The 18,439-nt window shown below is 41.1% G+C and overlaps 1 protein-coding gene across 6 annotated transcripts in view; it reads left to right on the plus strand.

Annotated features, from left to right (window-relative positions):
• Positions 1 to 11,722: 11,722 nt before the first annotated feature.
• LOC122801054 (cysteinyl leukotriene receptor 1-like) overlaps positions 11,723 to 18,439 on the plus strand; it is an 83,313-nt gene continuing 76,596 nt past the window's right edge. For all 6 annotated transcript variants that reach the window (XM_044070530.1, XM_044070531.1, XM_044070532.1 and 3 more), the window contains exon 1: positions 11,723 to 11,867. Coding sequence is in view for 1 of the 6 variants with exons in the window: in XM_044070536.1 (XP_043926471.1) it covers positions 11,809 to 11,867 (59 nt within the window). In the remaining 5 variants the exon portion in view is untranslated. The remainder of the gene's footprint in view (positions 11,868 to 18,439) is intronic.

The raw sequence follows: 18,439 nt of genomic DNA on the forward strand, positions 1-18,439 counted from the left end.
GATGGATAATAAGAGGACTGTGTGTGCTATCATTGTGCAGCCTCACTTGTATGTGTGTGTATGTGTGCATCCTGGTGGGTATTTAGTTTGTCTGTAGGGTCACTCTGGTGAAGTGGAAGGAGGTTGATACATGTAGGATGCGAGTCTGCATGTATGTGTTTGTGTGGGTGGCCATGTATGCACATGTATGATTGTGGGGTTGTTCATACAGCAGTAAACCCTGTTGGGATCGTGCAGTACATGGACATGGACTGCCACATTACACACCAGGAATACTTGTCATGTATGTAATCACAGGACAGTTGATAGTATAATAAGGTCTGTAGCATGGAACTGGCATTGAGAGGGAAGGTAGACACCAGGTATATCTTTAATATCACAGTTGGCAGAGAGGTGATCAAGACGCCACGTATGCAGCACTACAGATGCATTGGGGAAGTAGTAGTCAACACCAAGGAGTGTATCCATATACTACATATATTACAATTGTCACATGATAGGCTGACTGAGCAGCATATCTGGCATGTAATGAGCAATACATACACATGACATACCAGTGCATGATATTATGGAGTGAACATAGTAGCCCACACACATATAGGGGACATGTTCATGATGTCCGGACATACACAGGGTGAACACTGACTGACAGCAGTGAGGCCATCTAAAACCACCACACACAGGTCAGGCAGATAATGTAGTAACAGGTCTTGTGTTGTGATCCCCTGTCTATGCATTTAGAGGACTGATATGATAATGAGTGGTATCAATGTGTGTATGTTACCAAGTGTGATGCAGAATGGGAAACACATGGAAATATAAGCGGGACTGTCTGTAAAGACACAGACAGGTAGGTATTATGGTGGTGAGTGTGTGTGTGTGCGTGTGTGCGTGTGTGTTTGTGTGTGTGTGTGTGTGTGTGTGTGTGTGTGTGTGTGTGTGTGTGTGTTGTGTGTGTACTGTTAGGCAATGCTGTACAGGTTATAAAGTGCATTTATTGTTTTCCTGCACAGGTGACGAGGTAGGTCAGGGTCTCTACTGCATGCAATCTGATGTTGGTGTCCTTACAGACACCGAAGATGATGATAGTACTGTTGAGGCACAGGTGGGGTTGTCTGGGGCTGAAACAATGCCAATATTTGACATCCCCCTTTTAGCCACCCCAACCATAGACACTATTTCAGTGCCTATACATACCCCATCACCAGTGGCCATAGTAGAGGGACAGCTGATGTTTGGTGGCAGTGCACAGGAAAGTGTGGTAACCATACCTACTGTGTCTGGTCCCAGCAGGCATAGCCAGATGTCCAGCAGGGCACCACATAGGCAGATGTCCCAGAGTGCACATGATAGGGCTGCTGGTCATCATGCCCCTGGCAGATGTGACACAGCTGGTACCAGCAGGTGCATGTTTCAGGCTGACATGGTAGTGCAGGCACTTATAGGACATTACACCAGACAGGGACTGAGGCTGCAGAGGGCTGCTCTCACATCTGCAAGTGAACTGACTGGGGAAATCCATGCATTAACTGAGCAAATGAATAGATGGTCTGGTGAGATGATGGCCCTCATCGACCATGGTCTGTCTGTGCTTGAAGGTGTGGTGGGAGTGTGGCGACAGCTGCATGGACATAGGCTAGCAATGTCAACAGCTGGCAGTCAATGTGGATGTGCTAGGACACCAAGGGGTTCCAGTAGTGGCAGCACCAGCCCCAGCACTGTAGGGAGGCGCTGTCCATACCACACCCCACCACAGCAGGCCATGAGCATATGGTCCTGGCCAGTCCCAGGAGGGACCTGGTTCCAGCAGACATATGTCATTGTCAGGTGAGAGTAGCACATTGAGGCCTGTACTTGGACATGCCCATGGAACCCCTGGCATGCACAGTCCACATGTCCATGGCCAGAGGCAGTGAACTGCACACCCTGCCAGGTATGGTCTGCAGCTGTCCATAAACGCCTGTGTAGGGCAGCCACATGGCAGAACTGTGTGCATGCATACCCACACACTATACAAACACACATAGGTCAACCCCATACCTACACTCACCACATGGTGTCAAATATATGGCCCACCCTCGGCCTCTGGCAAACCAACAACACACCCTGTGCATATTATGATACTGTGCCACATCCTAGTCATCCATACCATTGATGCAGGGACAGGCTAATATGGTTCTGATGCACATGGCGACTGTACTACAGTGTACCACAGTATTGCAGTTTAACATGTTGTAAGGAGTAAAGTGTAATGCATATATGTCAGGTAGTGTAGCCATCCAGCAATGATGCATTATAGCTGTTAGTAACACTGGTTGATTGTGGTTTCTATAATGTTATCCATTTGTGTTGTAGGTGTACATGTGTCAGCAGGAGGATGGTCTGCAGTCATATCCCACAATGGGGTATGGCACTGTGGTGACACCATGGCTATGACATATTTGGAGTACAGTTGAATACATGTCACAGGTTGTATAACAATTAATGTCTGTGGCCCACTGGGATGTGTTTAATCTGCAACCTGATGTAGACCCATCCACATACATGCACATTCTTACTTGCCATCACTGGGACTAAACCCCTACCTAGGTATGTAGTGATACTGAAGTGTGTGGCTTCCATTGCACACACCACACAGTGTTTTGGGTGAGGTGTGCACCAGGTTACATGTTACATGCAGAACATCCCCAGACATGTACAGTATGCTAATGGGGGATGTAATGGGTGTATGTGGATAATACATAGTGTGATATACCTTCATATACAAATTAACAGACACATAACAGGCAGACACACATCTGAGAGACCTGGGCATATCGCTGCTAACTAACATGACCATGTGTCCAATGTGTTACAGGGAGGCTGCACACAGCACATGCATAACTCACCTGGATTTTGGTATCGGTTACCTATATGGTTGATGGTGACAGCGGTAACCATAACATGGTACATGGGACATATACCGGGTGTACCTTGGTGTAGTGACAGTGTACACAGCACCCACATCCTCCAGTGGATATTGTACTCCTTGAAACCCCTGATGACACTCTGACATATCCACCATCACACCTTGGACACGACTGCGATACAACCCATTGTAGATCCCAATAGTGGTACTACAGGGATATGCATCTAATGCATATGCCACATGCATAGTAGGGTGTAGAATTGTCATACCTCACCTATGGACAGCAACAACACTATCTGTACTACTGTGTGGCAATGGGTATTGTAATAGGAGTATGTGGCCTCAGAATGCTGTACCCTACAGATAAATAGACATGCACACATACACACACTTGCCAGAACACAGTGGGTATCCCATGCCTATCAACCCATTTGTACAGCACTGTTGTGATGGTACTACAAGGCTCGTGTAGCCGGTATGGAGAGGAGCTTAACAGGGTACATGTAATGTCCCATACAGCAGCCGCCACGACTGGCTATGGCAATGGGTGTTGAGGTGGTTGTGTAGGCCCTCATGGAATTCCCACGTACAGGTGTGCTAACACACAGACACTGCTATACTCAGTCATGCACACATACACATGTTAGTACTGGGGTGCATCGCTGCAGGTGGTCATAGCTGTGTGCCTAGCTATTGTCCAGGGAGAGATGGGTTGTGTAGGGTTGTGCGTAAAGTGGTATCCCGCCACTTGCCATGTGGCAGCAGGCAATTCATTGACAGACACTACTGTGGTGACCCTCAGTGTGAGAGTGACATGCATCAGCCATTCCTCTAGGTGTCTCCTGCACATGGCCACTGAGGTGATCAGGTTGACATGCATGCAACATGCATTACAACACATGGTCATTGTCTGTGATGGAGACCTGTACCCAAGCATGTTCTGCTGACTGTGGTAGTGTAGTGGAGGTACCCATGGCATGTGGTGCATACAGGGTTTCCTCTCAAATATGTGCCAGTTCTTACACAGTTGGGCAGACATGTCAATGTCAATCAAGCTTATGATGCCTGTACATATCCTAGTTGGATACCTGCCATCTGCACATCTGTACAAGGACTGACAGTCATCAGCTTAGCAAGTAGTTATGCAGTAGGATGTATGTGTTGACAGATAGACGTTTGACAACAATACGTATGCCATACCTACATATCAGGAGCCCTTGCTATCATGTGCTGTACAAACGGCAGTCTACAGTTACACTCTACATGTCAGATCTTTACCCTGTAAGGGTTATATACTGTGACACTGCTCTGTTAGTTCTGTGTGTGAGGTGTGGCCAGCACAGCTCAACAATTTGCTGTAGGAAGTCCCTGTCGACCCGATAGCGCTTCACTATCTCCAGCTCATGTAGCCCCTGGTAGGTTACACTGGGTCTGTACACTCTTTTCCATCTCCTTACTGTTGGTTGGATGACAGCATTCACATCCTCACCACCCTCAGCCTCTTCCACATGTTGTTGCATGATAGCTATTGTAGCCCCTATCATTTTGCTGTTTTGTTTGTTAAAAGTTCCCCGCTTGTATACACCGGTGGTGTAGAGTATGTGGGAAAAAACAGAGGGTAAGGTGTTTGCATAGTTTATAGTTAGTGTTCTGGGCTGGGCTGGGCTGGTCTGCTGCCTGTGTAATTGGCTGATTCTGATACATTTCACCTGCCAGCTATACTAGTTCTCCTAGATTACCTTCCTACTGCTGTTTTCCTTTCCCATTGCCTTCCTGTTTAAGCCCGGCGGTGCGCCGCGCAAATACAGTGCTCAAATGTACACAGAGCTGCTATTTCCTGGTTTAATTTTTTTCCCTTTAAAACCCGGTGCACTGTGCGCACACCCTCTTAGGCTATGTAAAGAGTGCTAGGCAGCCTTGTACACACCCCCTTGCTTAGCGCTGCTAAGCTAAGGGCAAACCTGAGCCACAGGGCTCCAATCCGCTTACAGTATGCCTGACACACACCCTATGATGTTGGCTAATTCCTAGGCTTGCACCAAGCTATTCCTGCTCTTACACTGTTGGGTGCTGACTAGCATGCAGGGGAAATCTGGGATTCAATATCATTCCCCTCATTTGCATATGATTGCCTGCTTATGCATAGTTACATGTCCCACACTGAGCCACCCCCTTTAGCAACCACTAGTCACTGGCTATGTTGTCTTCTGCCTGCCATTGAGTATAATAGCAAAATTGTGATTTTGGTTAGAATGCTTATTTTAGTTTTTTTTCTTAGTTTCCACCCGATCCCGTTTGAGCGCTGCTGCCCTACTCTTAAACAGCCGAGATCAGCTAAAAAAAATAAAAGTTGATTTTTTTTATTTTTGCAACTATTTTCCATGCCAATTGCCTTATAGCTGGCCATTGGCATGCTTTCTACATAATATCCACCCTTTATTTGGAGCTGTCATGGCTCTGTTTTGTAGTTTGCAGAAATGTACTCCGTTACTGCTGGAGTACATTTCTGCTGATTACACTATTCCTGAATGGCCGGTTTCCAGCTTCCTGGATCACAAATTCACTCCATTTGCATGGATTTCTCCTGCAAATGGGGTAATTTGCATACAGGGGCTCAGTCTGTGCAGGACTAGTGCAGGAGCACTCGTGCACGTCCCTACAGGTTGTTCCTGGATCGCACGGTAGACATATTGCCTGCTGGAGCTCCTGCACTAGTCCTGCATGCTGTGCAGGGCTTGTTGAATCTGGGGGATTATATTATGTCAAAGGAAGACATTACAACACTAAAGTAATTTGAAAACAGGTTGACTGCCTAATGTTATGATTAAAAAGGGCATTACTATTTGTGATATGGTTAGATTTAGTGAAAGAGTTAGAGTTATGGTTATGGTTAGGCTGAGGTTAGATTCCCTCACCCTGTGCTATCTTATTTATATATCTGAAGCCTAAATATAACCATAGATATAATCCTAAACTATAACCCTAACTTCAACACTAGCCATAGCCTTAACTGTAACCCTTCCTCTAGCCCTAAAACTAACCTTTGTCATACTGCACATACATATAGTATGAAGACTGAAATTTGCACTCATGCAAAGATCTTGACATTTGAAATTAGTAACCAACCTCAGCATTCAGATGTTGATCATTTTGACTTTGACATTTTTGCATGAAAACTAATAGGCAGATATGTGTATGTGTGAATGTATGTAGCGGTTTGGCTGGGGGCAAAGGGGGTGAGTGGCAAAGGTTGTAGTTGGGTGGCTGCCCCAGGCAGATCGTGTTAGGGTGCACTAAATGTTGATGGGGTGGTAGTATAATTCTGAAATTCAGAAATGAATGCCGAGACTGCATTTATGGTCCTAGCTGAAGGGCTAGAATGCTTTGGGTGTTGTAGTTTAACTGTAGCAGAAGAGTTTTTATTTGTATTTAACTTTGAGAGGGCTTTTTTCTTCTTCTTTTTGGTCCTCAGCTTTAAGATGAGAGGACATAAGGTCAGTAAAGTGCAAAAGGCAGCAGATAGCCTAGCTACAGTTGTGTGTCTGTGTGTGTGTGTGTGTGTGTGTGTGTGTGTGTGTGTGTGTGTGTGTGTGTGTGTGTGTGTGTGTGTCTGTGTGTGTGTGCACGCGTGTGAGGGGGGGGGTGCGTGTGTGTATGTGTGTGTGTGTGTGTGTGTGTGTGCGTGTGTGTGTGTGTGTGTGTGTGTGTGTGTGTGTGTGGGCGTGTGTATGTGTGTGGGTGTGTCTGTGTGTATGTGTGTTTGGGTTCTCACATGTATATGAAATTAAGTGATAGAAAAACAATAGTTCTGTGCCTTTGATTTTCAGAAAAGAAGTGATTGTGAGCTGTGCACTAATGGATTATTAGGCAGGCAAATTGTCAATATCAATAACTGTTAATCTGACTCCAGTTTTGAGACTGTGAACTGTGACTATATGTTCTATATTCAAGCTGACTCTGTAGTCCTTGGGTAATATTTTGTCTTAGTCTGTGGAAAGACATTGCATTGAAAATCAAATCCCTATGAGGGGGACTACACTCTAGAAGTCATATATAATGCCCTTGGTGTAAGCACAATTTGTTATAAAAGGGGGTTGGAATGAAATCCAATCACTATCAGACTCTAGAGACATTTAGTTTCCAGCTTGCAATTTACTAATGTCTTCAGATATTAATATTGCAAACTATTTGTAGTTTTTAGTTAAAATGAGCTATGAAACTGGTCTAAAATGCATGTTATACAGTGATAAATAAACACCTACAGTGTCTCTACATTTTAATTATTTACCACAGAATTATATTTTGCCGATTCTTCTACAATGCTGTTTAGGATATTATCATTTGGTGCTATGTGTGCTTTTGTCCTGAACTCTTCTTTAATAACAGGCAACTCCTTCTTTGGCTTATGTTTGTTGCACATTTTCTCCATTCTTTTTATTTAAACATAAGTAAAGAAGAAAGTAATCCATATCTACAACCTTCTCAACAATGACAATTATATCTAACACCATATATCTTAATTAAATAAAAGAATAGTGCACCCTGCTAAAGAATATTATATATTACCCTACCTGTATACTAGCACAGTTCCCTAGCTGCCTTTAGAGTCTACCCTTTTGTACCATTATCCACTTCTGTCCCTCTACTGAAGGCATTTCTAGATTCCCCTAAACTCTAATACTCCTTTTCTTGACACTGTTCTTTCTGTAATCTCATTTTCTAGCCTGCTTTCTGAGTGCAAAACACCCCATGGTATGTCAAGATATTGCACATTCTAATATCTGCAACTATATAGACATGTTTGGTTAATAACTGTAATAACTGTACACATTATCACAAGTCCTATCCACTTTCCTCCTCAGCACATCCATAGTAAATATTCATCTGTCCTTGCTGTCCTCTTCTATTCTCTTTCTTCCTACATCACATGACTTAAGCCAAGTTTTGTCCCTCTGTTTAAGCTGTTCAAATTGTAATCACACCCTGCCGAGCAAATGAAACATCCCGAAAATTTGTCCATTCCAAAATTGTCTAACCTCCTGAATTGCACCTTGAAAAAAGGTGCTCCACAACTGGAATGCCTTTGGACCACCAGTTCCTTCAAAATATGGGACGGTCTCCAACAGTGACATTATGATTATTCCACAGCCCCATTCATAACATACCTAATCTAGCCAAGATCTCCTATATCTGGCTCATAGACCACTTCTTACTAAAAAGCTTTTCTAAAGTGTGGAGTTTCTAGAAAATATAATTGCTACTACAGCAGATAATGCATAAAATCAAAAATCTGGCATTCCTCTACCCCCATCTATGTAGTTGTATTCTTCCTTTTAGTGATCCTTCTTTTTCTGCCCCAAACAAATCCATTGATATATGTTAACAAACATGTAAAACCCTAGTTAATATTATCATTTGGATTACATTAAATTTACCAGTGAGAAAACAGACCTCTGAAGCCCATTTCTCCAAAAAGGCATAAATCTTCCCATAAAGATATATGTAATTAATGCTCACCATCTCCTCTTCAGATTCTCGGAGGGGAGCAGCTCCAAGTATCTTGTTTTCTCATTCCTCGAGATTCTGTACTAGTCCACTGCATCCTTAATTCTCCCCATATGAACCTGCGAAAAATTTTATTCTAACTAATATGACCTTTTGTAACACCTCACTTAGATAAAAAATAAATAAATGCCATTCAATGAGAAAATCCTCCATAGACTTGTTTGTCCCAAAACTTCAATAACCAAAATGAATAACAAATGGGACAAATGGTACCCTTGACTGGTTCCCCTAGAAACAGGGAACTCCTGAATAAGCTGCTCCTTTATCACTAACTGTGCTCTTGCATTCTTATATATAGCCCCAAACCATCATCTAAAGTTGTGCCCTCATTCCACACTCTTTAATACTTTAAATAAAAAAAAGACAGTTCTACTGAGCGGAATGCCTTCTTAATGTCAAATAATACTGCGTCTATATCATTGCACCCTTCCTTCAATGTAGATTATAATACCTGTCACAAAAAACACCAATTACTTTCTGTTGTCCTTCTTTTAACAACCCCCCTCTGACCTTCTCCCACCAGGTTAGATAGGTAATTCTGAAATCTGTTTGCCAATTTGGTCACTTAAACTTTTGCTGTCACATTTATTAGTGAAATTGGATTGTAGTTGCCTAGAAATCTACCATCCTGCCCATTCTTAATTAGCAACACTACTGAACTTGTGAATAAATTAAGTAGAACTCTTCCTTCTGCCCCTTGAACAGAAAACCTTGGCATGTTGCTGTGCCAAAACATTTCTGAACACTTCATAAAACTTCACCAACAGCCCATCATTATCTAGTGACTTTCCCAGCTTCAATTTGGTCATCATGGCTACTACTTCATTTGTGGTAATCTCTCTTAAGTCTTCTATTTTCTCTACTGTCAACTCATACCCTGACTATTCCATGCCATTATCCATTCTTGAAGTCTGCAGTAAGACCTTGCCCTTGGCTTCAGCTTTCAGCTATGACTGAAGCAATAAGTTTGATTATGTGAGATATGTTAACAAATTTAAAATGGCTTCATAGGTTCATAGGTTCATAGGTTGTTACTAGGCTATCAGACATAGGGCCTATACAAGCCTAGCCATAACAATTCCCTGGCTAATTCTTCACACAATATTTACTTCCCTGGACCCCTGTCTAGCAGGGTGACTGACGTGATCCCCGGGGTGAATTTCCTATCTCCCATCCAATCATCAATGTTCCTTTTGAAGAGGGCCAAAGAGGCGCTCTGCTTGACATGTATGGGCAGTCTATTCCAGAGTCTGGGAAGTCTCTGGGTCAGGAAACCATCCCTCCAGCACGTTTTGTTCATTGTGATGACAAGGTTTAGATCCCTGGAGCATGTGGCTCTGAGGGGTTGGGACTTCTTTAAGTGTAGCATGTCCAACAGCTCTGGGTTTGACATGGCCTTGTATGTTAAGCAGAGATTGCCTCTGAGTAGACGATATGCAACAGAGTATAGCTGGAGTTTTTTTAGATGATCAGCATAGGGCATCTGATTTAGGCCTCTAATTCTTTTAGTGAGGTATTTCTGCAGCCTTTCCAGTTGTTGCAGATGTCTTGAGAGGTGCATACCAAATGGGGCATTGTATTCTATAATGGGTCTAATGGCCTAATGAGAGATGAGTACAGTGGGACAATGACCTCCTTTTTTCTGGATGAAAAGCCTTTAGTGATGAGGTTTGCCACATAGAAGGATTTTCTGACTGTTGTGGTGAAGTGGTTATCGAAGGTGAGACTAATGTCCACCTGTATCCCTAAGTCTCTTATCACAATTTCAGTGTTTAGTGTACTGCCGCGTATGTGTTAATTCATGGGTACATGTTTTTTCCCATAGGGGATAACTATACATTTCTTGGCATTGAACTTAAGCCTATGGCTCTGGCACCAAGCATCTGTTTCAGTAAGGCCCTTTTGTAGAATATCCACATCATTTGGGGATTCAATAATGGCTACCCGTTTGTAGTCATCTGCAAACTTTGTTATCCAGAGTCCCTTAGTGTTGGCCTGTACTTCAGAGATGTTGATGCCAAACAAGAGCAGTCCCAGGACTGAACCCTGAGGTACTACAATTCTCACTTGTCTGGAGCTGGATTTGGAGTCGACTACTTTTAAAGTGTGGGTTCTGTCAGTAAGCCAGTTGGCAACCCTTCGAGTGACATAGGGATCAATGCCCAGCTTAGTAAGTTTATCTATGATTCCAGAGTGGGAGATGATGTCAAAGGCGTTGGTGAGGTGCAGATAGGCTGTGTTAGGCTGCCTTACCTTTGTTCAGAGCAATGGAGAGCGACTTGAAGAAGTCAATCAGGTTTAGGAGACAAGATCGGCCCTTCACAAAACTATACTGGGTGGGGTCCAGTGTTTGAAGTTTGCCAATGTCTTTGTTTATAAGTTCCATGATAATACATTCCATGGCCTTGCAGACCAGGCTCTTCAGACTGATGGGGCAGTAGTTCCCAGGATCCAAGTTGGATCCCCTGTTGTGGAGTGGGATAACTGTAGCTGTGTGCCACTCACTGGGCATGAAGCCTGAGGTGAGGCTATGATTAAACATGAAACTTAGGTGAGGTGCCAGTTCATTTTGTAGTTCATGTAGTACACAGCCCGGGATGTCGTCTGGTCCCATGGATGCTGTATTCTTAGCTTTTGGAGAAAAAGAATGCTTGTTTATTTGCAAGTAATTGTTACTTACTAAAAAGTGTGCAAGTAACAGGATGCTATTATTATACAAGTGACATATGTAGCACTAACTATTGTGTTATAACAGGCATCATTTAAAATAACATATTCTCTCCAGTGACCCATTATCCACAAATTTATTTTAGCTAAATAAGTGAATTATGTATCTTGAGTAGAATATAGTCACACATTTTATTTCTCAAAAGTTATGTACTTGACAGCATGTCTAAATACTACTTCATACTTCTGTGCCGTCTGGTTTTCATTTATATGCTCACTGTGTATATTCTTAAGCAAGCATACCAGAATGAAATAATTTTTTATCAAAACAGCCAAATTCTCTTTTGTAGTAGGTTTGAAATGTCTGTTTTGCTGCAGGCAGAAATTGTGTTTACAAAAGTGAATTTAAATCAGCTTCACTTGCTTCATATGATGTTTTCCTGTACAGTTATTTCGAAGTTATCTATGACCACATGTAGTGTCTAAAGCAGTACATGATATGATAAGCAGACGCCCAGTTTTCTCATATCTTATAGACATATGTTGCAATATGAAAAAAGTTAAAATTAGTTTGGGGAAGAAAGTTAACAGCAGAAAATTAGTACTCAGGAAATGAAATGAGTTTACAACATGACAGCATCTTATTCAAACACTAAAGGGAATGCAATATGCTCGAAGATTTGTTTGGTATATGCATTCTGAAACTACCACAATACAGATTTCTAAGGTTAGTTACAAACTGTTTTTTTTTTTTTTTTTTGCAAGAATTTCTAACTGCTTTACTATATGCTGCATGTTCTCAAACCAGACTGGACTTAATATAGAAGCTGACCTTCCATTTTTTGCTTATAGGTCATTATTAAGTATGTTTTTCAACAGATGCACATGTATTTATTGTTTGCATGCAACTATAGATATGTAAATTATATATAGTTAGACTACATAGTAAAGGCAACAGATGAAGAAAATGGATATCAGCAAGTGCAATAGTAATTCTTATCTTTTCTGTTATCTGAAAATTATTATTGAAATGCCTAGGCCTTCCTGATAATTAAATATATAGTGTGTAAAATACTATTTGTTTATATTCTGTTCTTTAAGTATAAAGGCAAGTAGTGCAATGCATTCTCAAGTGAACATTTTAAGCAATTACTTCTGTCTGATAAATGTCTGCCTCGGATATGAACTAATCTTTACAGTTCTTTTATTTATTTATTTATTTTTATCTCCTTATTAAGTACTGTATCCAAAACCACAACTAAAAAATGTATAGGCGTGACGAAGACATGGTTAACAGTCACATTCTTATCTGTTTTGAACACCTGCTATCCTCAAATTTCTGGAAGTATAGTTTACTCACTAAAAGAAAACATGGATGCAAAGTTGTAACATTAGAAAAAGTAGAATTACTTTTACAATAGAAAATACAGGAAAAGCAGAAAACAATTATGATGCAAGTGAACAATTCATTCATTAACTTGTCAGTCAGTTAACAATCATTAAAATTATTGAGCCTAACCACTGTACTGGAAGGCGACACATTTAAATCAAGGGTATCAATTAGTAACTAGAGGACATTAACAGCTATCAAATTATTAATAGGACTGTCATCCAGTCAGTCAATAAATTAACAGATCATCATTTATTGGAATGTTTACCTCTATATAAAATATGAATGTGCTGCCTTATGCACAACCATGACAATGAATATTTTCTGTATATTCAAAACAGCTACTGCTGCAAACCTAAAGTATTAAATGTGTACCATAAGATATAAACAATAGTATGCATTCAGTGCACTGAGTTGATTGTGAATGATGTTGCCTACATTGAGGCTGAAGATATAGTGAACCTACTGGCTGATAAATTTGGCTCTAACTTTACCCCTTCCCTACATTTGTGCCTCAAGACACACCATGTAACTGATTTGCCTCTGTGGAGGACAAAAGAAAATGTCTCAAAAGTGCTATCAAAAGCTACATTTATTGCATCAATTGGTCCTGGCAATATCCCTGTATGCATCTTATATAGCATAAAGCATGATTTAACCACAACCCTAACAACACTGGTCAGTCTCAGCCTCCATACAAGTTTTGTTCCAAGCAATTGGAGAACAGATGCAGTAATTCCCCGTATTCCACAGACACAGGCAATTACACACCCATAAGACTGACCAGCCTCATATGCAAAACCATGGAAAGACCTTTCATGGAATTAATCAATCATGACATATGACCTCTAAAAACTGGTCCCATCTCATCTCATTTTTGAGTTGGTAAGGACAGGTCTTGCATACTCAGCCTAGTAGATTTCTTTGAAAAGGTAACCAAAGCAATGGATGAAGGCAAAATGGTACACAATGCAGACTTTGACCTGGCCAAAGCTTTTAACACAATTTCCTACTCAGGTATAATAGAAAAGCTAAATAAACTGAGTAAAACCACTGTCACCTGTTGGATAGCCAACAGCCATGGATAGGATGCAGATAAAAATTGGGGGAGGTTACAGTAACAGACATTCCAGCCACCAGTGGAGTCCCCCAGGGTTCTTTACTGGGACCTCTCCTGTTTGGCTTCTACTTTTCTGAAGTAAAGGCCAAAACCAAAGGGCTCTGGCACAAGCTAGGAGCAGTCGAACAGAACTTTTTCTGAAGTGAAAGCCAATACCAAAGGGCTCTGGCACAATATAGGAGCAGTCATTGAATCCCCAAATGACTTAACCATTCCACTGCAAGGTTTATCTCAAAATCCATAACTGATGGCATAGTCATGAAATGAACCTAAATACCAAAAAAATGCATTAGTGTATTCTTTGGGAAGTCATTTATCCCAGAGGAACTACCATACTGACAATACACCTCTAAAAGTTGACCCAGTTGATTGGGATGTGGGAACTTATGTGGATAGTGACCTAACCTTTGACCAACATGTGTCTGTTGTAAGAAATTTCTTCTGTATTGCACAGCTTATAAACAAAGGCATTGTCTCTAGATATAGGGATTTCATTGGCTCCATTTACTCAGCCCTCATTAGGGGAATAATTGAATATAATGTCCTCATTGGCATGTATCTGTCCGGACACATGTAACAACTGAAACACCCACAGAGATACCTTACTAAAAGGATACAAGGCATAAACAGTATGTCCTACATGAACCAACTCAAAGGCCTGCCACTATACTTGGTATCCTACAAACCGCTAAGAGGAGACCTGTGACTGCCAAGTCAAATGGCATCAGAAATCCTTGGTCTAGGGATCTCAGCCTCTTTTGCAACACCAGCAGAATGGTTTGTAGGGACAGGCATATCTCACAAAGGATACCACTGCTGTGGAACAGACTCCACATCTACATAAAACAAAGTTCATGCCTGTCCATATACAAGTGCAACTAAGATCCATGGATTGGAAACGGAAACCTTTTTCACAGAACTACCCCGTGTGCTATTAATGGAAAGAGGCAGCTCCTAAATACTTTATCCCATGCATTGGTACCCTCAGATTATTTATGATATGATCCCAGTTATCCTCACTAGGGGTAATATATAATTACTGACCCTGGAATGGGTAAGGCCAGTCTATATCCAAATGGGATAGGTTATTTTGAGCACAAAAAGGGAAACTGGCTAGACATAACATGGCCCACAAGGGCAGCTATCCTAGTACTTACATATGAACCTTTGAAAAGAATAAAACAAATCTATAGGATTTACAACATATATTATGTGAAATAATTGTGAAAATCTTCTCTTGTTACTTTTGCAAACAGTGCAATTTATGAGGAAGGCATACATTTAGAACATTTCCAAAAATGCCTATTTTCCACATCATATACCATTACCTTTAAGTGTTTTCAAAAAAGGAGACCAGACATACACTGCATAGACACTGTCAGCATTTTTGCACATGCAGTATGTCATGATAAAAGTTTGTAAGCCCATAGGACAAAATATAAAAAACATTCTTAAAATTCAAAACTAGAAATGATTAGTTTCCCAAAATTAAATATCAAAACATTAAGAACTTATGGGTAATATATCTCTGCTGAAACATTTGCAAAAAATTGCTGCTGGTGTTAGTTTCTGATTCAAAACTATTTATTCTTGTTGCTTTTGTGCAAAATGCATTGTAATATTTTACTTACAGAACATAATTATGAATTTCAGCTTTCCTGCTGTCAGAGTCAATATGTGTATACAAATCACATTGACAAATTTCAGTGGAAACAGAACTAAGTAGAAATCTGGTGATGTACACGTGTGCTGTGCTAATACCCTGTTGATGTTTGGCCTGTCTGGGCAAAACTAAAATGAAAGTCTGTCTTAAAAAATGTTGTATTGCTAATGGAGCTAAAACACTGATACCTATTCAGGCATGTAGTAAGTAGAACAGAAAATAGCCCATACATAATTTCTATTCCAAGTAGGTTCCTATCACATTATTTTGAAGAAACCTTACCATTTGTTGCCATATACCTTCTTGGCACTTAGACTATCAAACCTAAACAGATTGCTTCCGTCCTGTCATGGTAGCACTACTTGGAGAAGAGGAAGAAGGTGAGTGTTGTATTTTCTTTCCTTTCTCTCTCTTCTCCAAGATTGACCTATCTTGGAGTTGGTATAGTTTGTGGGTGCGTGTGCTTACCCAGATGACTGGGTGACTGGGGCTATGGGGGGGGGGGGGTTGCCCCTTGCAGAAAAAAAATGTGTTTTGCTAAATCACAAGTGTCTCTGTTTTAACTAATGACCTCCTATGGTTTTAGCTATTTTGAAAAATCAAGCTTCCATTAAACAAGACCCATTTATTCATACTGAAACCTATTATTAGCTGCCACAAAGCTTACCCAGGACTTTGCAGACATTGCTGTGATTATTTATCCCATTGATTTATCCAGTTTACTGATCCATGATTTTTCTGTACAGTGGTTTGCTGTGATATTTGCAGCACTTTTGCAAGATTAAGACTGTCAGTCTAAGGTTACTCATTTTATTATCATACACTTATTCATTCTGCCTGATTTGACTGTGATTTCTGCAAACTAGGTGCTTGTCAGTACTGAGCAACAACAAATTGTTTCTTAACCTAGTCACATTCTCTATTATATTATTTAGGAACAGCATGAATCTTATGTGACTTAGTGATCTATGCATTAAGGAGTGATCAGACATTTTTTATGGCTTGGTCCCCAGCTGACGTTCAAGTTATCAAACATATGTTATGGTGGCTAAGGTTCTGAAATAACGTAAAATGAGTTTTTAGCTCACAAGGTTTCTAATCATAGAAACAGTTTAAGCTATATGGTGTGAATGTAACATCAAGGTTAGAATATGCCCCTCCAAACACACACACACACACACACACACACACACACACACACACACACACACACACACACACACACACACACACACACACACACACACACACACACCACATACCTCGTGACCCTTAATTACTCCTACAGGACTCAAATATTTTAAACCACACTGAATAAAATATACCATTTCAGTTCCCTGTTGGATATTAGAGACCATGACTGTCTTTCATATAGAAGCACAAATGGCACTATGGTAGGGCTCTACTTCTTCTAAGCATCTTTGCATTTTAGTTATTAGACCACAGATACTGCCTATCACTTGCTAATACATTTTAAATATTTTCTTACTATTATTCACCGAGATGTGCTGAGTAAGGATCATAAACCCTAAAAATACCAATATTAACTTATTATAGAACCTTTGTTATTCTAGAGAGAACTTTTAGCAGTCTAATTCTAGTCGGCTGAATAGCCTTCATGCAGCCATTAGAAATGATACAGTTCTCACCATGGCCCAGTCAACCTGGATTTGCAAGCAGCTCAGGCGATTGACAGAATAACAGGGAGGGATTGATGTTACCATCTCTGGTGGGAGAGTGGTTCTGTGAGTGTCTCCTGTGATAATCTCAGGTGAAGGTTTGGATCATTGCTATTAGGAGATGTGGTGCAAAAGGGGGATAGTATGAGGACATAGCTGAGCTGCTTTAGAGGCAGGGCAAAACACAGTGTGTCTCTATTGCACACCTGCACCCTTAGACACTACCATGAGAAAGATGAGGGAGGAGGGAGTAACAAGGTACATCAAATGAAACTCTCCAGATGGATGTTGACGGCCAGACCCCCCAGGACACTCCAAAGAGTCACAACTGCCCGATCCCTATTGGATGAAGTCCTGGTGGTTAGTAGGTGTCTGTTAGACCTGGCAATGGATGTGTGGCACTGGGTAGGAAACCATAGGATGATGCAGAAGTGAGAAAAAGCTTCACCTGTCCCCCAAATGAGGAAAATAATAAATGTTTAAGACTGAAGTTTGTTTCTAGGTGCCACTAATACAGGAATGGCTAACCATAATAATATCAAGCTGCTCTTGACTCCTTTAGTATTCATAATCAACAATAATCCCATTATGCACATGCTTTCTTGAAATATAAGAAATACATGTGGTAAGAGAAGGGTATACTACAAAAGTCTGAAAACCAGATCTTCATATATCACTATCTTGCAGTCAAGGACTCAGATGCCTTGTAGATTGCATGTCTGGCTGGTTGTGCTCAAGTTCAAATGCTTGTCTGGGCAAGATGTGGCAGCTATGGAAAGAGGAGCTGCTACATATCATCCAAACACAGTAGTGAGTTCAGGTAAGGTAAGAGTGACAGCTATGGGGAGGGAATGAAAAGGGGAGGAAGAGCTGGTTAAGATTAGGTAGCATCTGCGTGAGATTTAGGTTTAGGAAGCATGCGGGGTGTTTAAATTTAGGACCTATTACGGACTTTTGGTTTAGGGAGCAGGAGGGGAGTTTTAGGGTTAGGCAGCAGGAGAGGTGTTTAGGGTTAGAGAGTGGAATTATATCATTAGGGAGTGTTTGAGGAGATTAGGTTAGGTGTTGCATGAGTGAAGTTTTAGATTTAGGGAGTGTCTGAGGACTTTAAGGGTAGGGGTGAGTGGTATGGTTAGGGTTAGGGACCAGGTGGAAGTGTTAGGGTTAGAATTAGGGTTCTGGTAGGGATATGTCGAGTCAGGGAAGTCTAGATAAGTCATTAGGAGTGGGCTAGTGGGAGATAGGACACATTAATTAGAGCAAGTAGCAGTAAGCAAGCCTGTCACAAGTTACTAGATCATGAGCACTTACAGTAGAGGCACTAAAGGAACTTCATTAGTTGTGGTGTATGCAGAATACTATCACTTAAGAACTGTTTTTTCTTTATGGTCAATGAATAGCTTTGGTAAAATAAGAAATTAAGTTCTGTCCATGGATGTTAGTAATG

Source organism: Protopterus annectens, chromosome 4.part1 (genome assembly GCF_019279795.1).
Source record: "Protopterus annectens isolate FY-2018-M chromosome 4.part1, PAN1.0, whole genome shotgun sequence".
Taxonomy (NCBI): Eukaryota; Metazoa; Chordata; order Ceratodontiformes; family Protopteridae; genus Protopterus; species Protopterus annectens.